Genomic DNA, 24,173 nt, shown 5'->3' on the forward strand with positions numbered 1-24,173 from the left:
ACGCGCAGGTGAAGTCATTGCTGCTCAAGGGGGCGCCACCAGGTACTGAATCTAACGGGGGCGCCACCAGGTACTGAATGTAACGGGGGCGCCGCCAGCTACTGAATGTAACGGGGGTACCGCCAGGTACTGAATGTAACGAGGGCGCCTCCAGGTACTGAATCTAACGGGGGCGCCGCCAGGTACTGAATCTAACGGGGGCGCCGCCAGGTACTGAATCTAACGGGGGCGCCCCCAGGTACTGAATCTAACGGGGGCGCCGCCAGGTGCTGAATGTAACGGGGGCGCCGCCAGGTACTGAATGTAACGGGGGCGCCGCCAGGTACTGAATGTAACGGGGACGCCGCCAGGTACTGAATCTAACGGGGACGCCGCCAGGTACTGAATGTACCGGGGGCGCCGCCAGGAACTGAATGTAACGGGGGCGCCGCCAGGTACTGAATGTAACGGGGGCGCCGCCAGGTACTGAATGTAACGGGGGCGCCGCCAGGTACTGAATCTAACGGGGGCGCCGCCAGGTACTGAATCTACCGGGGGCGCCGCCAGGAACTGAATCTAACGGGGGCGCCGCCAGGTACTGACTGTAACGGGGGCGCCAGCAGGTACTGAATCTAACGGGGGTGCCGCCAGGTACTGAATGTAACGGGGGCGCCAGCAGGTACTGAATCTAACGGGGACGCCAGCAGGTACTGAATGTAACGGGGACACCGCCAGGTACTGAATGTAATGGGGACGCCAGCAGGTACTGAATGTAACGGGGACGCCGCCAGGTACTGAATGTAATGGGGACGCCAGCAGGTACTGAATGTAACGGGGACGCCAGCAGGTACTGAATGTAACGGGGGCGCCAGCAGGTACTGAATGTAACGGGGGCGCCAGCAGGTACTGAATCTAACGGGGGCGCCAGCAGGTACTGAATCTAACGGGGGCGCCAGCAGGTACTGAATCTAACGGGGGCGCCAGCAGGTACTGAATCTAACGGGGGCGCCAGCAGGTACTGAATCTAACGGGGGCGCCAGCAGGTACTGAATCTAACGGGGGCGCCGCCAGGTACTGAATCTAACGGGGGCGCCACCAGGTACTGAATCTAACGGGGGTGCCGCCAGGTACTGAATGTAACGGGGCGCCAGCAGGTACTGAATCTAACGGGGACGCCACCAGGTACTGAATCTAACGGGGGCGCCACCAGGTACTGAATGTAACGGGGGCGCCGCCAGGTACTGAATGTAACGGGGGCGCCGCCAGGTACTGAATGTAACGGGGGCACCGCCAGGTACTGAATGTAACGAGGGCGCCGCCAGGTACTGAATCTAACGGGGACGCCGCCAGGTACTGAATCTAACGGGGGCACCAGCAGGTACTGAATGTAATGGGGGCGCCGCCAGGTACTGAATGTAACGGGGGCGCCAGCAGGTACTGAATGTAACGGGGGCGCCAGCAGGTACTGAATGTAACGGGGGCGCCGCCAGGTACTGAATGTAACGGAGGCGCCGCCAGGTACTGAATGTAACGGGGGCGCCAGCAGGTACTGAATGTAACGGGGGCGCCAGCAGGTACTGAATGTAACGGGGGCGCCGCCAGGTACTGAATGTAACGGAGGCGCCGCCAGGTACTGAGTCTAACGGGGGCGCCACCAGGTACTGAATGTAACGGGGGCGCCGCCAGGCACTGAATGTAACGGGGGCGCCGACAGGTACTGAATTTAACGGGGGCGCAAGCAGGTACTGAATGTAACGGGGGCGCCGCCAGGTACTGAATGTAACGGGGACGCCGCCAGGTACTGAATCTAACGGGGACGCCGCCAGGTACTGAATCTACCGGGGGCGCCGCCAGGAACTGAATGTAACGGGGGCGCCGCCAGGTACTGAATGTAACGGGGGCGCCGCCAGGTACTGAATGTAACGGGGGCGCCGCCAGGTACTGAATCTAACGGGGGCGCCGCCAGGTACTGAATCTACCGGGGGCGCCGCCAGGAACTGAATCTAACGGGGGCGCCGCCAGGTACTGACTGTAACGGGGGCGCCAGCAGGTACTGAATCTAACGGGGGTGCCGCCAGGTACTGAATGTAACGGGGGCGCCAGCAGGTACTGAATCTAACGGGGACGCCAGCAGGTACTGAATGTAACGGGGACACCGCCAGGTACTGAATGTAATGGGGACGCCAGCAGGTACTGAATGTAACGGGGACGCCGCCAGGTACTGAATGTAATGGGGACGCCAGCAGGTACTGAATGTAACGGGGACGCCAGCAGGTACTGAATGTAACGGGGGCGCCAGCAGGTACTGAATGTAACGGGGGCGCCAGCAGGTACTGAATCTAACGGGGGCGCCAGCAGGTACTGAATCTAACGGGGGCGCCAGCAGGTACTGAATCTAACGGGGGCGCCAGCAGGTACTGAATCTAACGGGGGCGCCAGCAGGTACTGAATCTAACGGGGGCGCCAGCAGGTACTGAATCTAACGGGGGCGCCGCCAGGTACTGAATCTAACGGGGGCGCCACCAGGTACTGAATCTAACGGGGGTGCCGCCAGGTACTGAATGTAACGGGGCGCCAGCAGGTACTGAATCTAACGGGGACGCCACCAGGTACTGAATCTAACGGGGGCGCCACCAGGTACTGAATGTAACGGGGGCGCCGCCAGGTACTGAATGTAACGGGGGCGCCGCCAGGTACTGAATGTAACGGGGGCACCGCCAGGTACTGAATGTAACGAGGGCGCCGCCAGGTACTGAATCTAACGGGGACGCCGCCAGGTACTGAATCTAACGGGGGCACCAGCAGGTACTGAATGTAATGGGGGCGCCGCCAGGTACTGAATGTAACGGGGGCGCCAGCAGGTACTGAATGTAACGGGGGCGCCAGCAGGTTCTGAATGTAACGGGGGCGCCGCCAGGTACTGAATGTAACGGAGGCGCCGCCAGGTACTGAATGTAACGGGGGCGCCAGCAGGTACTGAATGTAACGGGGGCGCCAGCAGGTACTGAATGTAACGGGGGTGCCGCCAGGTACTGAATGTAACGGAGGCGCCGCCAGGTACTGAGTCTAACGGGGGCGCCACCAGGTACTGAATGTAACGGGGGCGCCGCCAGGCACTGAATGTAACGGGGGCGCCGACAGGTACTGAATTTAACGGGGGCGCAAGCAGGTACTGAATGTAACGGGGGCGCCGCCAGGTACTGAATGTAACGGGGGCGCCGCCAGGTACTGAGTCTAACGGGGGCGCCACCAGGTACTGAATGTAACGGGGGCGCCGCCAGGTACTGAATCTAACGGGGGCGCCGCCAGGTACTGAATGTAACGGGGGCGCCGCCAGGTACTGAATTTAACGGGGGCGCAAGCAGGTACTGAATGTAACGGGGGCGCCGCCAGGCACTGAATGTAACGGGGGCGCCGCCAGGTACCGAATGTAACGGGGGCGCCGCCAGGTACTGAATCTAACGGCGGCGCCACCAGGTACTGAATGTAACGGGGACGCCTCCAGGTACTGAATGTAACGGGGGCGCCAGCAGGTACTGAATGTAACGGGGGCGCCGCCAGGTACTGAATGTAACGGGGACGCCGCCAGGTACTGAATGTAACAGGGACACCACCAGGTACTGAATGTAACGGGGGCGCCACCAGGTACTGAATGTAACGGGGGCGCCGCCAGGTACTGAATGTAACGGGGGCGCCGCCAGGTACTGAATCTAACGGGGGCGCCACCAGGTACTGAATCTAACGGGGGCGCCGCCAGGTACTGAATCTAACGGGGGCGCCACCTGGTACTGAATGTAACGGGGGCGCCAGCAGGTACTGAATGTAACACATATATTTACTATATATTTCTGAAAGCACTGTATGTCTGCATGGCCTGTGTCCCTCAGGCCAATGAGATTGCTCCTTTGGCCCGACCGCCCCCGCACACCTCTCATTGGCCTGAGGCGGAGTGACGGGCCACACACACACACACACACACACACACACACACACACACACACACACACACACACACACACACACACACACACACACACACACACACACACACACACACACACACACACACACACACACACACACACACACACCACCCCCAACGCCGCTACAGTCAGCGGGGGAGCGGAGCAAGCGCCCGGGACACAGCGGGGGACTCTCACCACCCATAGGCCACACCTTCACCCGGCGCTCTCCCTCACCCCCCACCCGCTCCCACCCCTCCCCCCCCACACACAGACCGCATGCCTCATTGGTCACACTCAGCAACGCTGCCCGCTCCTCGGTGCCGCCGCCGCCGCCTCAACTCTCCTCACATCCCCCCACCCACAGCAAACCCCAGCCTGTGCACCGTGCGGGCCAGTGGCGCACGCCCCTCGGCGCCACAGCCTCACCTTAAACGCCCCCCCTCCTCCACCTCACCTCTCGACACACCGAATCCCGCCGAGTAACCGACGCCGACACACTGACCGACGCCTCTCAGACGTTGCCAGGTACCGCATCATCCCCCCTCTCCTCCTCCACTCCCCCCCCCCCCCCGCGGCCGGGCCGGGAAGACGTAACCGAAGCCACCGCCTCACACAAATTGACAGGTACCTCATCAAACCCCCCCCACCCCCCGCGGCCGGGAAGACGGGTAGCGCCAGCAGTTGTCACCACAACCACCACCCCCACCCGCGGCGGCGCCAGCAGGTATCGACCCCCCCGGCTGGACCAGCGGCCAGGCCGGGAAGCCGGGAGCGCGAGCAGATATCAACAACCACCCCCCACCCCCCTTTGCAACAGGGCAGAGGAAAAAGCAGAGGGGGGGGGGGAGGGGAGAAGGGACACACACACCACAACACATGAAGCTGTAAAGGAGGGGGGAACGGAGATGGAAAAGGGTCGGGGGACCGGACTGGTAAATGGGGGGGGGGGGGGGGAGGGACCGGACCTGTAAAGGGGGGGGGAGCTGGATTGATGGGAACGGGGGACAAACAGAGAGGGGGGAGACAGGGGAAGAGAGAGGGGGTAGACAGGAGAAGAGAGAGAGAGGGGGAAGAGAGAGAGAGAGAGAGAGGGGGGGGGGAAGAGAGAGAGAGAGGGGGGAAGAGAGAGAGAGGGGGCGACAGGGGAAGAGAGAGAGAGGAGAGCAGGAACATTACATCCCGGGCAACGCCGGGTCTCTCAGCTAGTATACATATACATATATATACATATATATATACATATACACACACATAATTAAACAAAATAACAATGTATGTTAATGTGACAAAATCAAATGAATATATACACACACACACACACACACACACACACACACACACACACACACACACACACACACACACACACACACACACACACACACACACACACAGTATATACAATGATATACTGTAGGTGACAATATGTGTCTAACTACATTAAATGGTGATAATAAGAAAATCCATACAGTTCCAGTTACAATAGTTCACCAGTGGGTAACGGGGTCCCAGGGATCTCAGGATCCGGCGGATCCCAGGGCGTGGAACAAAATCACAGCAGCAGTTCTCATTCAGCGACGCGCTGGCCATGCGCCACCGGACAGACAGGACTGGTATTGGGGTAACAGACAGCGGTCAGCTCACCCGATGGCTTGTCCCCGAGCGTAGCGCCGCAAAGCCGGGGACCCCTGACGCGGACGTAACGAGCAGCTGCTGCTGCTGCTGCTCCTCTCGCAGGAAAGCGAGAGGCTTTCCCGACCTCCCGTCCCCGAGCAAAGTCCGACAATCGCAACGGCTGCAACGATCAAACGCCGGCCGCCGGTATCAGAGTCCTAATTAAACGCGCGCGTCACGTGAGGGAGGCTGAGACTGGGGTGATATCTATTGCAACAAGGAAACTGCAGCATGAAAACCAATGCAGTTCCTGCTTAGTGTATCATCTTGTTATAATAATAATAATAATAATAATAGCATGATGTACGCAGCGCTTTACAGAGACATTTTGCAGGCACAGTCCCTGTCCCGTGGAGCTTACAATCTGTTTTTGGTGCCTGAGGCACAGGGAGATAAAGTGACTTGCCCACGGTCACAAGGAGCCGACACCGGGAATTGAACCAGGTTCCCCTGCTTCAAACTCTCAGTGCCAGTCAGTGTATCTACTCACTGAGCCGCCCCGTCTCTTACACATAATATCCGTTCCATAGAAAAGACATGTTGAAGTTTGCTTGTTACAACAGATATCATCTCAGTCTCATGTCAGCTATAGGGCCATGATATTGTGTAGCAGTACAGCCCAACCCCCTGATAACGCTGTGCTTCGGGGGGTCCAAAGAATCACATGGCGCTATAAGCGGATCGCGTTAGAAACAACGTACGACTGTATGCGTTGTACAATAAAGTATTTAAGACGCCAACAATCGTGTGGTAAAGTGTTCATAAATAAAAAAAAAATGGGAGCCACGCTGGCATCGCGCTACATGCGGATCCGCGGTGTAACGGATCGCGTTATAGCGGGGTTGAGCTGTATTACTGATGTGAGACATTGAGCAGAGCTCTGCTGACGATCAACTCTTATATTTAAGGACCTCGTGTTGACATGATAACCCCTTTATATACATATTTTAACTGCATTGTGTTTATAGTCCCTTATCTTTGCGTTAGCCCTGCAATGCTGGATGATCGGCTACAGACACAGAGATTCTGGGACCTCCTCTCTACCATGGCCTCCGGCGTTCCCAATCAGCTGTTGTACGTCCTCTACACCGATCACCCAATCCGCTGTTTTAATCGTTCACCGCTCGCTAACCATTGGACTGACATCATGGGTGAGACGGTATTAATACATCCTGTTGCCGTCTTACCTTTAAGCTCCCCGCCCACCCCTCCCTTCGAGGAAGCGTCAACAGCGAAATGCGCGTCGGGTCTGTCCTCATGTCTACGTACTCCCTCTGCACCACTTCACTCCTTGCATGCTGAGCGGACCACCGCTGGATGCAGGCTCCTGCTACACTTCACTAAGGCCCCCCCAGTGGCCGCATCCGAGACGGCGTGTGCGGCGCACACAAGGAACGCCCCTCTATGGAGCGGGCCCCAGTAGCTGCCTGCGCGCCTCGGCTCGACGCGCATCCCACCTTTGCCAAAAGACAAGATACTCCTGGTATCTACGGCTGTGGCCCCGCTGCACGCGCGTCAGCGAGACTGGCGGCGTGTGCAGCGGTGTCCCCCGGTCTGCAGGGGGAAAGACTGGGGGGGGGGGGGCGTGACGGGGGGCGTGGCCGTGACGGCACCCGGCAGGTTCACCCTCATTGGCTGAACTGCCTGGGGGGGCGTGACCCAGCGCTCCGTCACGACTCCTGCTCTCAATTTTCTGCAGAGCAGGAGTTTCTCTCGGCGCAGCGCCCCCCCCCCCACCCTCGCAGTGGGCCCGACCCCATTGTGGGGAGGGCTCTTGTCCCTGCAGCATAAGGCACAGCGGGCGCTGCAGTAGCCAGCGGGGGACCTGGCCTAAGAAGGTAGTGGCTTATGCCCGCGACAGCTACTTTTTATACCCTTAGATCAAAGAGATATATAAAATCGCTGTCGCAGCTAACTCGCTTGTGCCAACTAAATGACGTACTTGTTTACATACTTGTTTTTCTGTTACTGCCATCAAGTACCTTATTTTAGGAACATTAGTCTTATCATTAAAACATTAGTCTTATCATTAAAACATTAGTCTTATCATTAAAATGTGTCATACGTCAACAAGTCTTATCACTAAAATGTGTGTCATACAACTTGGTTTCAGGTTGTCCCTGATAATACCAATAACACTGTTATAACTATTCGTTTCACGTCTGGTCATGTATAATATATCTAGTTTTATTATCTCTTGTTCGGATATAACTAGGGGGTGTGCAGGGTTACAGGCAAGTTGATTTTGTGACCCTGGCCGGTCCCGGTGGTCATCGGCTCATTGTTGCAGCCTCACCCTCCCCATGTGTTGCATTCACACAGAGCTTGTGCATTAACCAAATGACCGCCAACCACAATGAACTGAAGCAATGTTGTAAAGAAGAGTGGGCCAAAATTCCTCCACAACGATGCGAGAGACAAAGTCATACAGAAAACGATTACTCCAAGTTATTGCTGCTAAAGGTGGTTCTACAAGCTACTGAATCATAAGGGTGTACTTAGTTTTTCACACATGGCTTCTCCATTTTGGCTTTATTTGTGTTAAATAAATCATGACACGGTGTAATATGTCACGGTGTTGTTGTTCATCTGAGGTTGTATTTACCTAATTTTAAGACCTGCTAAGGAACAGATGATTGTTATTATGTCCTGATATGTAAAACCATGGAATTCAAAGAGGGTGTACTTTCTTTTTCACACCACTGTGTATGTGTATGTATATGTATATGTATATGTATATGTACATGTATATGTATATCTATATATATATATATATATACTAGCTGAGAGACCCGGCGTTGCCCGGGTGTGGAAGGGCAGGGGGCATGGAGTGGAAGGGAAGGGGGGGGGAGGGGCATGGAGTGGAAGGGGGGGGAGGGGCGTGGAAGGGCGGGGGGGGCCAAGGGGCGTGGAAGGGCAGGGAGGGCAAAGGGCAGGGGGGCAAAGGGCAGGGAGGGGCAGGGGGGCAAAGGGCAGGGAGGGGCAGGGGGGCAAAGGGCAGGGAGGGGCAGGGGGGCAAAGGGCAGGGAGGGGCGGTTGGGCAAAGGGCAGGGAGGGGCGGGGGGGCAAAGGGCAGGGAGGGGCGGGGGGACAAAGGGCAGGGAGGGGCGGGGGGGGCAAAGGGCAGGGAGGGGCGGGGGGGGCAAAGGGCAGGGAGGGGCAGGGGGGGGCAAAGGGCAGGGAGGGGCGGGGGGCAAAGGGCAGGGAGGGGCAAAGGGCAGGAGGCAGGGAGGGGCGAGGGGGAAAGGGCAGGGGGGCGGGGGGGGGGCAAAGGGCAGGGGGGGCAAAGGGCAGGGGGAGTCAGGGACGCGTTAAATAACCCATTCCTCTGCGTTTCCTCACCTTGCACACGGCCGCGCTCCTCTTCCTCCGGGTACCGGCCGCCCTCCTCCTCCACCTTGGGCTCCTCAGCGGAGAGGCTGAGACGCTCCGGTGAGGAGGTGCTGTGCCTTTCACGGGGAGAGGCGGAGACAGCCGGAGGAGAGGCGGACACAGCCGGAGGAGCAGCCTCTGGGACGGGGAGCGGCCTGTGTGAGGGGAGAGGCGGAGACAGCCGGAGGAGCGCCCTCGGGGATGGGGAGCGGCCTGTGTGAGGGGAGAGCCGCACAGTGCGTGCTCTGTGTGTGTGGGGGGGGGGGGGGTGGGTGAGCGGGTGGGGGGTGAGGGAGAGTGCCGGGGAGCCATGTCATTGGCCTGAGGCGGAGTGACGGGCCAAAGCTCCAATGCGATTGCCGCTAGGGACAGTGGACACGCAGACAGGCATACAGTGCTTTCAGAAATATATAGTAGATATATACACACACCCACATATATATATATACACATACTCCTGTATACCCACATATACATATCTATATACATACCCATAAATACCCACATTATATATATATATATATATATATATATATATATATATACACATACATATACCTACCTACAAACACACATCCACATATATAAATACCCACATCTATTTTACTGCTAACACATGAATCCACACCTCTATCCCCTACATAAATCCCTATATAGATTTACCAATATCTACCCAGTGCACCCCTCCTCGCACCTAAGTGCAAACATTCCCAACGACCCCCGTAATCGAAAGGTGTGGGAAGGGAGAGCTGCGGTGGTAGGGTGAGTCCCAGGTTTGCAGAGTGGATGTAAACAGCCCAGGTTCACCATGAATTGGCAGCAAGATATAAAGACATCCAATGCCTGCACGTCCTTTGCTCCCTCATAAAATGATTGCTAACACTTGAAATTACCGCCAGCCGGAGCGCAGGGAAGCCAGGGACTCCAAATACACCAACACAAGCGCGATGATGTCACAGCTCTACGCGTTTCGTCACACTGCGGCAACTTCCGGCTGGCAGTAGTTTCAAGTGTTAGCAATCATTTTATGAGGGAGCAAAGGACGTGCAGGCATTGGATGCCTTTATATCTTGCTGCCAATTCATGGTGAACCTGGGCTGTTTACATCCACCCTGCCACTCTGGGACTCACCCTACCACCGCAGATGACCACAATAGAGATGTCTCTCCCACGAATGGTTCTGTTTGAAATCCTGTAAGTGCACATTCTTATGGGTTGCTGATTTTTTAAATAAATGTACCTTATTTTTTACTCAGTTACGTGCTATGGAGCTTGCGCTTTTGTTTGTTTTTTGTTCATAGATTCCAAAAGTGGTTGGCTATACCACTCCCCTTAAAGCTGCAAAGACGCTCCCTGGATCTTCTATTGGGACTATATTTCTCTCTGGATTTTTTGTTTGAGTGGAACATTCAATTTGGATTTTCCTTTTTTTTACTATCACGTTATGGTTTGTAGATATTATTAGGTTAAATTGTGGTAATTTTAATTTATTTTAATATTTTAAATATGTTATTATAATTTATCATTTATTAGGGTTATTTCACATCCTCTTCAGCGCTACTTAATTTTTGTGTTGTCTTTGTTATATATATATATATATATATATATATATATATATATATATAGATATAGAAGAAAGTTACTGGTGGTTTTGTGTATATGTCGGAGCTGCAGAGCTCGCAGTCGGGTGGCGCTTAGTTTGTACGTGTAAGGTTGGATCAGTGGCCCAGTTGGATATAAGGTGGGGAAGGCGTTGCTGGGCTGTGGCGCCCGGGTGGGTGATATAAGGTGGGGAAGGTGTTGCTGGGCTGTGGCGCCCGGTTGGGTGATATAAGGTGGGGAAGGCGTTGCTGGGCTCTGGCGCCCGGTTGGGTGATACAAGGTGGGGAAGGCGCTGCTGGGCTGTGGCCCCCGGTTGGGTGATATTAGGTGGGGAAGGCGTTGCTGGGCTGTGGCGCCCGGTTGGGTGATATAAGGTGGGGAAGGCGTTGCTGGGCTGTGGCGCCCGGTTGGGTGATATAAGGTGGGGAAGGCGTGCTGGGCTGTGGCTATGGCCCCCGGTTGGGTGATATAAGGTGGGGAAGGTGTTGCTGGGCTGTGGCGCCCGGTTGAGTGATATAAGGTGGGGAAGGTGTTGCTGGGCTGTGGCCCCCGGTTGGGTGATATAAGGTGGGGAAGGCGTTGCTGGGCTGTGGCGCCCGGTTGAGTGATATAAGGTGGGGAAGGCGTTGCTGGGCTGTGGCGCCCGGTTGAGTGATATAAGGTGGGGAAGGCGTTGCTGGGCTGTGGCCCCCGGTTGGGTGATATAAGGTGGGGAAGGTGTTGCTGGGCTGTGGCGCCCGGTTGAGTGATATAAGGTGGGGAAGGCGTTGCTGGGCTGTGGCGCCCGGGTGGGTGATATAAGGTGGGGAAGGCGTTGCTGGGCTGTGGCGCCCGGGTGGGTGATATAAGGTGGGGAAGGCGTTGCTGGGCTGTGGCGCCCGGTTGGGTGATATAAGGTGGGGAAGGCGTTGCTGGGCTGTGGCCCCCGGTTGAGTGATATAAGGTGGGGAAGGCGTTGCTGGGCTGTGGCCCCCGGTTGGGTGATATAAGGTGGGGAAGGTGTTGCTGGGCTGTGGCGCCCGGTTGAGTGATATAAGGTGGGGAAGGCGTTGCTGGGCTGTGGCGCCCGGGTGGGTGATATAAGGTGGGGAAGGCGTTGCTGGGCTGTGGCGCCCGGGTGGGTGATATAAGGTGGGGAAGGCGTTGCTGGGCTGTGGCGCCCGGTTGGGTGATATAAGGTGGGGAAGGCGTTGCTGGGCTGTGGCCCCCGGGTGGGTGATATAAGGTGGGGAAGGCATTGCTGGGCTGTGGCGCCCGGTTGGGTGATATAAGGTGGGGAAGGCGTTGCTGGGCTGTGGCGCCCGGTTGGGTGATATAAGGTGGGGAAGGCGTTGCTGGGCTGTGGCGCCCGGTTGGGTGATATAAGGTGGGGAAGGTGTTGCTGGGCTGTGGCCCCCGGTTGGGTGATATAAGGTGGGGAAGGTGTTGCTGGGCTGTGGCGCCCGGTTGGGTGATATAAGGTGGGGAAGGCGTTGCTGGGCTGTGGCTATGGCCCCCGGTTGGGTGATATAAGGTGGGGAAGGTGTTGCTGGGCTGTGGCACCCGGGTGGGTGATATAAGGTGGGGAAGGCGTTGCTGGGCTGTGGCGCCCGGTTGGGTGATATTAGGTGGGGAAGGCGTTGCTGGGCTGTGGCGCCCGGTTGGGTGATATTAGGTGGGGAAGGCGTTGCTGGGCTGTGGCGCCCGGTTGGGTGATATTAGGTGGGGAAGGCGTTGCTGGGCTGTGGCGCCCGGTTGGGTGATATAAGGTGGGGAAGGCGTTGCTGGGCTGTGGCGCCCGGTTGAGTGATATAAGGTGGGGAAGGCGTTGCTGGGCTGTGGCGCCCATTTGGGTGATATTAGGTGGGGAAGGCGTTGCTGGACTATGGCGCCCATTTGGGTGATATTAGGTGGGGAAGGCGTTGCTGGGCTGTGGCGCCCGGTTGGGTGATATAAGGTGGGGAAGGCGTTGCTGGGCTGTGGCGCCCGGTTGGGTGATATAAGGTGGGGAAGGCGTTGCTGGGCTGTGGCGCCCGGTTGAGTGATATAAGGTGGGGAAGGTGTTGCTGGGCTGTGGCGCCCGGTTGAGTGATATAAGGTGGGGAAGGCGTTGCTGGGCTGTGGCCCCCGGTTGGGTGATATAAGGTGGGGAAGGCGTTGCTGGACTATGGCGCCCGGTTGAGTGATATAAGGGTGGGAAGGCGTTGCTGGGCTGTGGCGCCCGGTTGGGTGATATAAGGGTGGGAAGGCGTTGCTGGACTATGGCGCCCATTTGGGTGATATTAGGTGGGGAAGGCGTTGCTGGTCTATGGCGCCCATTTGGGTGATATTAGGTGGGGAAGGCGTTGCTGGGCTGTGGCTATGGCCCCCGGTTGGGTGATATAAGGTGGGGAAGGCGTTGCTGGGCTGTGGCTATGGCCCCCGGTTGGGTGATATAAGGTGGGGAAGGCGTTGCTGGGCTGTGGCGCCCGGTTGAGTGATATAAGGTGGGGAAGGTGTTGCTGGGCTGTGGCCCCCGGTTGGGTGATATTAGGTGGGGAAGGCGTTGCTGGGCTGTGGCGCCCGGTTGAGTGATATAAGGTGGGGAAGGTGTTGCTGGGCTGTGGCGCCCGGTTGGATGATATAAGGTGGGGAAGGTGTTGCTGGGTTATGGCGCCCGGTTGAGTGATATAAGGGTGGGAAGGCGTTGCTGGGCTGTGGCGCCCGGTTGAGTGATATAAGGGTGGGAAGGTGTTGCTGGACTATGGCGCCCATTTGGGTGATATTAGGTGGGGAAGGCGTTGCTGGTCTATGGCGCCCATTTGGGTGATATTAGGTGGGGAAGGCGTTGCTGGGCTGTGGCTATGGCCCCCGGTTGGGTGATATAAGGTGGGGAAGGCGTTGCTGGGCTGTGGCTATGGCCCCCGGTTGGGTGATATAAGGTGGGGAAGGCGTTGCTGGGCTGTGGCGCCCGGTTGAGTGATATAAGGTGGGGAAGGTGTTGCTGGGCTGTGGCCCCCGGTTGGGTGATATAAGGTGGGGAAGGTGTTGCTGGGCTGTGGCGCCCGGTTGAGTGATATAAGGGTGGGAAGGCGTTGCTGGACTATGGCGCCCGGTTGAGTGATATAAGGGTGGGAAGGCGTTGCTGGGCTGTGGCGCCCGGTTGGGTGATATAAGGGTGGGAAGGCGTTGCTGGACTATGGCGCCCATTTGGGTGATATTAGGTGGGGAAGGCGTTGCTGGTCTATGGCGCCCATTTGGGTGATATTAGGTGGGGAAGGCGTTGCTGGGCTGTGGCTATGGCCCCCGGTTGGGTGATATAAGGTGGGGAAGGCGTTGCTGGGCTGTGGCTATGGCCCCCGGTTGGGTGATATAAGGTGGGGAAGGCGTTGCTGGGCTGTGGCGCCCGGTTGAGTGATATAAGGTGGGGAAGGTGTTGCTGGGCTGTGGCCCCCGGTTGGGTGATATAAGGTGGGGAAGGTGTTGCTGGGTTATGGCGCCCGGTTGAGTGATATAAGGGTGGGAAGGCGTTGCTGGGCTGTGGCGCCCGGTTGGGTGATATAAGGGTGGGAAGGCGTTGCTGGACTATGGCGCCCATTTGGGTGATATTAGGTGGGGAAGGCGTTGCTGGTCTATGGCGCCCATTTGGGTGATATTAGGTGGGGAAGGCGTTGCTGGGCTGTGGCTATGGCCCCCGGTTGGGTGATATAAGGTGGGGAAGGCGTTGCTGGGCTGTGGCGCCCGGTTGAGTGATATAAGGTGGGGAAGGTGTTGCTGGGCTGTGGCGCCCGGTTGAGTGATATAAGGTGGGGAAGGCGTTGCTGGGCTGTGGCGCCCGGTTGAGTGATATAAGGTGGGGAAGGCGTTGCTGGGCTGTGGCGCCCGGGTGGGTGATATAAGGTGGGGAAGGCGTTGCTGGGCTGTGGCGCCCGGTTGGGTGATATAAGGTGGGGAAGGTGTTGCTGGGCTGTGGCGCCCGGGTGGGTGATATAAGGTGGGGAAGGCGTTGCTGGGCTGTGGCGCCCGGGTGGGTGATATAAGGTGGGGAAGGCGTGCTGGGCTGTGGCGCCCGGTTGGATGATATAAGGTGGGGAAGGCGTTGCTGGGCTGTGGCTATGGCCCCCGGTTGGGTGATATAAGGTGGGGAAGGTGTTGCTGGGCTGTGGCGCCCGGTTGAGTGATATAAGGTGGGGAAGGCGTTGCTGGGCTGTGGCGCCCGGTTGGGTGATATAAGGTGGGGAAGGCGTTGCTGGGCTGTGGCGCCCGGTTGAGTGATATAAGGTGGGGAAGGTGTTGCTGGGCTGTGGCGCCCGGTTGAGTGATATAAGGTGGGGAAGGCGTTGCTGGGCTGTGGCCCCCGGTTGGGTGATATAAGGTGGGGAAGGCGTTGCTGGACTATGGCGCCCGGTTGAGTGATATAAGGGTGGGAAGGCGTTGCTGGGCTGTGGCGCCCGGTTGGGTGATATAAGGGTGGGAAGGCGTTGCTGGGCTGTGGCGCCCGGTTGGGTGATATAAGGGTGGGAAGGCGTTGCTGGACTATGGCGCCCATTTGGGTGATATTAGGTGGGGAAGGCGTTGCTGGTCTATGGCGCCCATTTGGGTGATATTAGGTGGGGAAGGCGTTGCTGGGCTGTGGCTATGGCCCCCGGTTGGGTGATATAAGGTGGGGAAGGCGTTGCTGGGCTGTGGCTATGGCCCCCGGTTGGGTGATATAAGGTGGGGAAGGCGTTGCTGGGCTGTGGCGCCCGGTTGAGTGATATAAGGTGGGGAAGGTGTTGCTGGGCTGTGGCCCCCGGTTGGGTGATATTAGGTGGGGAAGGCGTTGCTGGGCTGTGGCGCCCGGTTGAGTGATATAAGGTGGGGAAGGTGTTGCTGGGCTGTGGCGCCCGGTTGGATGATATAAGGTGGGGAAGGTGTTGCTGGGTTATGGCGCCCGGTTGAGTGATATAAGGGTGGGAAGGCGTTGCTGGGCTGTGGCGCCCGGTTGGGTGATATAAGGGTGGGAAGGCGTTGCTGGACTATGGCGCCCATTTGGGTGATATTAGGTGGGGAAGGCGTTGCTGGTCTATGGCGCCCATTTGGGTGATATTAGGTGGGGAAGGCGTTGCTGGGCTGTGGCTATGGCCCCCGGTTGGGTGATATAAGGTGGGGAAGGCGTTGCTGGGCTGTGGCTATGGCCCCCGGTTGGGTGATATAAGGTGGGGAAGGCGTTGCTGGGCTGTGGCGCCCGGTTGAGTGATATAAGGTGGGGAAGGTGTTGCTGGGCTGTGGCCCCCGGTTGGGTGATATAAGGTGGGGAAGGTGTTGCTGGGCTGTGGCGCCCGGTTGAGTGATATAAGGGTGGGAAGGCGTTGCTGGACTATGGCGCCCGGTTGAGTGATATAAGGGTGGGAAGGCGTTGCTGGGCTGTGGCGCCCGGTTGGGTGATATAAGGGTGGGAAGGCGTTGCTGGACTATGGCGCCCATTTGGGTGATATTAGGTGGGGAAGGCGTTGCTGGTCTATGGCGCCCATTTGGGTGATATTAGGTGGGGAAGGCGTTGCTGGGCTGTGGCTATGGCCCCCGGTTGGGTGATATAAGGTGGGGAAGGCGTTGCTGGGCTGTGGCTATGGCCCCCGGTTGGGTGATATAAGGTGGGGAAGGCGTTGCTGGGCTGTGGCGCCCGGTTGAGTGATATAAGGTGGGGAAGGTGTTGCTGGGCTGTGGCCCCCGGTTGGGTGATATAAGGTGGGGAAGGTGTTGCTGGGTTATGGCGCCCGGTTGAGTGATATAAGGGTGGGAAGGCGTTGCTGGGCTGTGGCGCCCGGTTGGGTGATATAAGGGTGGGAAGGCGTTGCTGGACTATGGCGCCCATTTGGGTGATATTAGGTGGGGAAGGCGTTGCTGGTCTATGGCGCCCATTTGGGTGATATTAGGTGGGGAAGGCGTTGCTGGGCTGTGGCTATGGCCCCCGGTTGGGTGATATAAGGTGGGGAAGGCGTTGCTGGGCTGTGGCGCCCGGTTGAGTGATATAAGGTGGGGAAGGTGTTGCTGGGCTGTGGCGCCCGGTTGAGTGATATAAGGTGGGGAAGGCGTTGCTGGGCTGTGGCGCCCGGTTGAGTGATATAAGGTGGGGAAGGCGTTGCTGGGCTGTGGCGCCCGGGTGGGTGATATAAGGTGGGGAAGGCGTTGCTGGGCTGTGGCGCCCGGTTGGGTGATATAAGGTGGGGAAGGTGTTGCTGGGCTGTGGCGCCCGGGTGGGTGATATAAGGTGGGGAAGGCGTTGCTGGGCTGTGGCGCCCGGGTGGGTGATATAAGGTGGGGAAGGCGTGCTGGGCTGTGGCGCCCGGTTGGATGATATAAGGTGGGGAAGGCGTTGCTGGGCTGTGGCTATGGCCCCCGGTTGGGTGATATAAGGTGGGGAAGGTGTTGCTGGGCTGTGGCGCCCGGTTGAGTGATATAAGGTGGGGAAGGCGTTGCTGGGCTGTGGCCCCCGGTTGGGTGATATAAGGTGGGGAAGGCGTTGCTGGACTATGGCGCCCGGTTGAGTGATATAAGGGTGGGAAGGCGTTGCTGGGCTGTGGCGCCCGGTTGGGTGATATAAGGGTGGGAAGGCGTTGCTGGACTATGGCGCCCATTTGGGTGATATTAGGTGGGGAAGGCGTTGCTGGTCTATGGCGCCCATTTGGGTGATATTAGGTGGGGAAGGCGTTGCTGGGCTGTGGCTATGGCCCCCGGTTGGGTGATATAAGGTGGGGAAGGCGTTGCTGGGCTGTGGCTATGGCCCCCGGTTGGGTGATATAAGGTGGGGAAGGCGTTGCTGGGCTGTGGCGCCCGGTTGAGTGATATAAGGTGGGGAAGGTGTTGCTGGGCTGTGGCCCCCGGTTGGGTGATATTAGGTGGGGAAGGCGTTGCTGGGCTGTGGCGCCCGGTTGAGTGATATAAGGTGGGGAAGGTGTTGCTGGGCTGTGGCGCCCGGTTGGATGATATAAGGTGGGGAAGGTGTTGCTGGGTTATGGCGCCCGGTTGAGTGATATAAGGGTGGGAAGGCGTTGCTGGGCTGTGGCGCCCGGTTGGGTGATATAAGGGTGGGAAGGCGTTGCTGGACTATGGCGCCCATTTGGGTGATATTAGGTGGGGAAGGCGTTGCTGGTCTATGGCGCCCATTTGGGTGATATTAGGTGGGGAAGGCGTTGCTGGGCTGTGGCTATGGCCCCCGGTTGGGTGATATAAGGTGGGGAAGGCGTTGCTGGGCTGTGGCTATGGCCCCCGGTTGGGTGATATAAGGTGGGGAAGGCGTTGCTGGGCTGTGGCGCCCGGTTGAGTGATATAAGGTGGGGAAGGTGTTGCTGGGCTGTGGCCCCCGGTTGGGTGATATAAGGTGGGGAAGGTGTTGCTGGGCTGTGGCGCCCGGTTGAGTGATATAAGGGTGGGAAGGCGTTGCTGGACTATGGCGCCCGGTTGAGTGATATAAGGGTGGGAAGGCGTTGCTGGGCTGTGGCGCCCGGTTGGGTGATATAAGGGTGGGAAGGCGTTGCTGGACTATGGCGCCCATTTGGGTGATATTAGGTGGGTAAGGCGTTGCTGGTCTATGGCGCCCATTTGGGTGATATTAGGTGGGGAAGGCGTTGCTGGGCTGTGGCTATGGCCCCCGGTTGGGTGATATAAGGTGGGGAAGGCGTTGCTGGGCTGTGGCTATGGCCCCCGGTTGGGTGATATAAGGTGGGGAAGGCGTTGCTGGGCTGTGGCGCCCGGTTGAGTGATATAAGGTGGGGAAGGTGTTGCTGGGCTGTGGCCCCCGGTTGGGTGATATAAGGTGGGGAAGGTGTTGCTGGGTTATGGCGCCCGGTTGAGTGATATAAGGGTGGGAAGGCGTTGCTGGGCTGTGGCGCCCGGTTGGGTGATATAAGGGTGGGAAGGCGTTGCTGGACTATGGCGCCCATTTGGGTGATATTAGGTGGGGAAGGCGTTGCTGGTCTATGGCGCCCATTTGGGTGATATTAGGTGGGGAAGGCGTTGCTGGGCTGTGGCTATGGCCCCCGGTTGGGTGATATAAGGTGGGGAAGGCGTTGCTGGGCTGTGGCGCCCGGTTGAGTGATATAAGGTGGGGAAGGTGTTGCTGGGCTGTGGCGCCCGGTTGAGTGATATAAGGTGGGGAAGGCGTTGCTGGGCTGTGGCGCCCGGTTGAGTGATATAAGGTGGGGAAGGCGTTGCTGGGCTGTGGCGCCCGGGTGGGTGATATAAGGTGGGGAAGGCGTTGCTGGGCTGTGGCGCCCGGTTGGGTGATATAAGGTGGGGAAGGTGTTGCTGGGCTGTGGCGCCCGGGTGGGTGATATAAGGTGGGGAAGGCGTTGCTGGGCTGTGGCGCCCGGGTGGGTGATATAAGGTGGGGAAGGCGTGCTGGGCTGTGGCGCCCGGTTGGATGATATAAGGTGGGGAAGGCGTTGCTGGGCTGTGGCTATGGCCCCCGGTTGGGTGATATAAGGTGGGGAAGGTGTTGCTGGGCTGTGGCGCCCGGTTGAGTGATATAAGGTGGGGAAGGCGTTGCTGGGCTGTGGCGCCCGGTTGGGTGATATAAGGTGGGGAAGGCGTTGCTGGGCTGTGGCGCCCGGTTGAGTGATATAAGGTGGGGAAGGTGTTGCTGGGCTGTGGCGCCCGGTTGAGTGATATAAGGTGGGGAAGGCGTTGCTGGGCTGTGGCCCCCGGTTGGGTGATATAAGGTGGGGAAGGCGTTGCTGGACTATGGCGCCCGGTTGAGTGATATAAGGGTGGGAAGGCGTTGCTGGGCTGTGGCGCCCGGTTGGGTGATATAAGGGTGGGAAGGCGTTGCTGGACTATGGCGCCCATTTGGGTGATATTAGGTGGGGAAGGCGTTGCTGGTCTATGGCGCCCATTTGGGTGATATTAGGTGGGGAAGGCGTTGCTGGGCTGTGGCTATGGCCCCCGGTTGGGTGATATAAGGTGGGGAAGGCGTTGCTGGGCTGTGGCTATGGCCCCCGGTTGGGTGATATAAGGTGGGGAAGGCGTTGCTGGGCTGTGGCGCCCGGTTGAGTGATATAAGGTGGGGAAGGTGTTGCTGGGCTGTGGCCCCCGGTTGGGTGATATTAGGTGGGGAAGGCGTTGCTGGGCTGTGGCGCCCGGTTGAGTGATATAAGGTGGGGAAGGTGTTGCTGGGCTGTGGCGCCCGGTTGGATGATATAAGGTGGGGAAGGTGTTGCTGGGTTATGGCGCCCGGTTGAGTGATATAAGGGTGGGAAGGCGTTGCTGGGCTGTGGCGCCCGGTTGGGTGATATAAGGGTGGGAAGGCGTTGCTGGACTATGGCGCCCATTTGGGTGATATTAGGTGGGGAAGGCGTTGCTGGTCTATGGCGCCCATTTGGGTGATATTAGGTGGGGAAGGCGTTGCTGGGCTGTGGCTATGGCCCCCGGTTGGGTGATATAAGGTGGGGAAGGCGTTGCTGGGCTGTGGCTATGGCCCCCGGTTGGGTGATATAAGGTGGGGAAGGCGTTGCTGGGCTGTGGCGCCCGGTTGAGTGATATAAGGTGGGGAAGGTGTTGCTGGGCTGTGGCCCCCGGTTGGGTGATATAAGGTGGGGAAGGTGTTGCTGGGCTGTGGCGCCCGGTTGAGTGATATAAGGGTGGGAAGGCGTTGCTGGACTATGGCGCCCGGTTGAGTGATATAAGGGTGGGAAGGCGTTGCTGGGCTGTGGCGCCCGGTTGGGTGATATAAGGGTGGGAAGGCGTTGCTGGACTATGGCGCCCATTTGGGTGATATTAGGTGGGGAAGGCGTTGCTGGTCTATGGCGCCCATTTGGGTGATATTAGGTGGGGAAGGCGTTGCTGGGCTGTGGCTATGGCCCCCGGTTGGGTGATATAAGGTGGGGAAGGCGTTGCTGGGCTGTGGCTATGGCCCCCGGTTGGGTGATATAAGGTGGGGAAGGCGTTGCTGGGCTGTGGCGCCCGGTTGAGTGATATAAGGTGGGGAAGGTGTTGCTGGGCTGTGGCCCCCGGTTGGGTGATATAAGGTGGGGAAGGTGTTGCTGGGTTATGGCGCCCGGTTGAGTGATATAAGGGTGGGAAGGCGTTGCTGGGCTGTGGCGCCCGGTTGGGTGATATAAGGGTGGGAAGGCGTTGCTGGACTATGGCGCCCATTTGGGTGATATTAGGTGGGGAAGGCGTTGCTGGTCTATGGCGCCCATTTGGGTGATATTAGGTGGGGAAGGCGTTGCTGGGCTGTGGCTATGGCCCCCGGTTGGGTGATATAAGGTGGGGAAGGCGTTGCTGGGCTGTGGCGCCCGGTTGAGTGATATAAGGTGGGGAAGGTGTTGCTGGGCTGTGGCGCCCGGTTGAGTGATATAAGGTGGGGAAGGCGTTGCTGGGCTGTGGCCCCCGGTTGGGTGATATAAGGTGGGGAAGGCGTTGCTGGGCTGTGGCGCCCGGTTGAGTGATATAAGGTGGGGAAGGTGTTGCTGGGCTGTGGCCCCCGGTTGGGTGATATAAGGTGGGGAAGGTGTTGCTGGGTTATGGCGCCCGGTTGAGTGATATAAGGGTGGGAAGGCGTTGCTGGGCTGTGGCGCCCGGTTGGGTGATATAAGGGTGGGAAGGCGTTGCTGGACTATGGCGCCCATTTGGGTGATATTAGGTGGGGAAGACGTTGCTGGGCTGTGGCTATGGCCCCCGGTTGGGTGATATAAGGTGGGGAAGGCGTTGCTGGGCTGTGGCTATGGCCCCCGGTTGGGTGATATAAGGTGGGGAAGGCGTTGCTGGGCTGTGGCGCCCGGTTGAGTGATATAAGGTGGGGAAGGCGTTGCTGGACTATGGCGCCCATTTGGGTGATATTAGGTGGGGAAGGCGTTGCTGGTCTATGGCGCCCATTTGGGTGATATTAGGTGGGGAAGGCGTTGCTGGGCTGTGTGCGCCCAGTTGGGTGATACAAGGTGGGGAAGGCGTTGCTGGACTATGGCGCCCATTTGGGTGATATTAGGTGGGGAAGGCGTTGCTGGACTATGGCGCCCATTTGGGTGATATTAGGTGGGGAAGGCGTTGCTGGACTATGGCGCCCATTTGGGTGATATTAGGTGGGGAAGGCGTTGCTGGTCTATGGCGCCCATTTGGGTGATATTAGGTGGGGAAGGCGTTGCTGGGCTGTGTGCGCCCAGTTGGGTGATACAAGGTGGGGAAGGCGTTGCTGGACTATGGCGCCCATTTGGGTGATATTAGGTGGGGAAGGCGTTGCTGGTCTGTGTTGCTCGGTTGGGTGATACAAGTTGGGGAAGGCGTTGCTGGGCTGTGGCGCCCGGTTGGGTGATATAAGTTGGGGAAGGTGTTGCTGGGCTGTGGCGCCTGGTTGGGTGATATTAGGTGGGGAAGGCGTTGCTGGGCTGTGCGCCCGGTTGGGTGATATAAGGTGGGGAGGTGTTGCTGGACTATGGCGCCCGGTTGGGTGATATAAGGTGGGGAAGGCGTTGCTGGACTATGGCGCCCGGTTGGGTGATATAAGGTGGGGAAGGCATTGCTGTGCTGTGGCGCCCGGTTGGGTGATATAAGGTGGGGAAGGCGTTGCTGGGCTGTGCGCCCGGTTGGGTGATATAAGGTGGGGAAGGCGTTGCTGGACTATGGCGCCCATTTGGGTGATATTAGGTGGGGAAGGCGTTGCTGGACTATGGCGCCCATTTGGGTGATATTAGGTGGGGAAGGCGTTGCTGGACTATGGCGCCCATTTGGGTGATATTAGGTGGGGAAGGCGTTGCTGGACTATGGCGCCCATTTGGGTGATATTAGGTGGGGAAGGCGTTGCTGGTCTGTGTTGCTCAGTTGGGTGATACAAGGTGGGGAAGGCGTTGCTGGGCTGTGGCGCCCGGTTGGGTGATATAAGGTGGGGAAGGTGTTGCTGGGCTGTGGCGCCTGGTTGGGTGATATTAGGTGGGGAAGGCTTTGCTGGGCTGTGTTGCTCAGTTGGGTGATACAAGTTGGGGAAGGTCTTGTAGGGCTGTGCGCCCGGCCGGGTGATACAAGTTGGGGAAGGTCTTGCAGGGCTGTGCGCCCAGTTGGGTGATACAAGGTGGGGAAGGCGTTGCTGGACTATGGCGCCGGGTTGGGTGATACAAGTTGGGGAAGGTCTTGCAGGGCTGTGGCGCCCGGCCGGGTGATGTCCTTCCGGTTTGGCTGGTAGTATTTTTATATCTCCTGCTAGGCTGGCACGTCCGGTAGGTTTCGGGCGTCATGCATGACGCAGATGGATTAATATCATGTGTAGGTGCCGCCTGACACCGCTGGTATTTGGGGCATGTTGTTTACTAATATAAGCGATGGCCCTTTTACCCCCAACTTTGGAGCCTGTGTCTTACTGGATGGGGATTGGGTGGTTAAGGAACCAAGGGGTTAACCCGGGACCTATATAGATTTATACGTACACTGTGTTGGGAAAATACGGGACCCCTTTTATTTTGAGCAATGACAGGACCGCCCCGGGGGATTATTACATGTAATAATGATTTGATCGTCTAATGAATATCCTTTGGAATTGGGGACGGCGTGATGACCTCATTGCGTGCGTAGTTGCAACATGGCGTTCAGCGCAGATCGGCGCGTTAGAAAGGGCTGGAGACGGAGCGCAGGGTGAGGGTCCCCGCACGCCGACGTCGAATGTTTCCCCGATAAAGGGACGCTCGGTAGGAGGGCGGAAAAAAAAACGTATCCGTAATACGGCGTGTAGTTCAGGCGCGGGAGACGCTGGGTCAGCGCGCTATCGATGACGCAATCGCAACGCGGCGTTCCGTCTCCGGGCGCGCGGTTTCCGCAGGGAGCGGCTGCGTCTGCGCGTTAAATCAATGATACAATCAGACAGCGGCGTTCTCGTTCCGGACGGGAGACGCTGGGTCGGCGCGTTATCGATGACGCAATCGCACCACGGCGTTCTCGTGTTCCGGGCGCGCGTTCCCGCAGGAGGAGGGGGATTTCCGACACACTTTCTAGCAATCATGGCGTCTCCGATTAGATTACAGCAGTTTAACACGTTTACGCGCTACGCAGGAAAAAAACTCCTATTTCCCGTGTAAGGAGCACGCACCTCCCGCAGCGTATCTGCGACTTCCTGACATCACACAGTGACATCAGTGGCTTGTCTACATTGTGCTTCTTATACAGTGATAATCTACAGCGCAGACCCACAATGGTGCACTTTGTCATGGGGATTGAGCGAGAAATATACAAGATATGATGAAAACTAAAGGGGGCCCTTTCTTCTGTGTGTGTCTGTGTGTGTGTACACATACATACACACATACACACATACACACGTCCCCTATCAGAGTTACACACATCTATATACAGTGCAGCCCACCTGCCAGTCTCACATCCTGACTTAGAATTAACACAAGCGATAGGATGTCACATAGTTTGCAAATATAATGAATGGCATAGCGAGGGAGGAGAAAAGAGAGGGAGAGGGAGAGGAGAAGAAGAGAGGGAGAAGAGAAAAGGAGAAGGGAGAGAGAGGAGAGAGAGAGGAGAGGGGGGAAGAGAGAGGGGGGGGAAGAAAGAGGGGAGGGAAGAGAGAAAGGGGGGGGAGAGAGAGAGGGGGGAAGAGAGAGAGGGGGGAAGAGAGAGAGGGGGGAAGAGAGAGGGGGGAAGAGAGAGGGAGGG

At 58.0% G+C, this 24,173-nt stretch overlaps 1 protein-coding gene across 7 annotated transcripts in view; it reads right to left on the reverse strand.

Annotated features, from left to right (window-relative positions):
- The window catches only part of ACHE (acetylcholinesterase (Yt blood group)), an 82,389-nt gene that overhangs the window by 15,930 nt on the left and 42,286 nt on the right, over window positions 1–24,173 (reverse strand). For 3 of the 7 annotated variants that reach the window (XM_075584122.1, XM_075584123.1, XM_075584125.1), the window contains exon 1: window positions 5,414–5,558. The exons of 3 other annotated variants lie outside the window; for them this stretch is intronic. In XM_075584122.1, coding sequence (XP_075440237.1) covers window positions 5,414–5,534 — 121 coding nt within the window. In that variant the 5' untranslated portion in view covers window positions 5,535–5,558. Of the gene's footprint in view, window positions 1–5,413; window positions 5,559–5,588; window positions 5,689–24,173 lie in introns of those variants that run through there. One more of the 7 variants, XM_075584129.1, reaches the window with a different exon arrangement.

The sequence above is a fragment of the Ascaphus truei genome, unplaced genomic scaffold (assembly GCF_040206685.1).
Source record: "Ascaphus truei isolate aAscTru1 unplaced genomic scaffold, aAscTru1.hap1 HAP1_SCAFFOLD_453, whole genome shotgun sequence".
Classification (NCBI taxonomy): domain Eukaryota; kingdom Metazoa; phylum Chordata; class Amphibia; order Anura; family Ascaphidae; genus Ascaphus; species Ascaphus truei.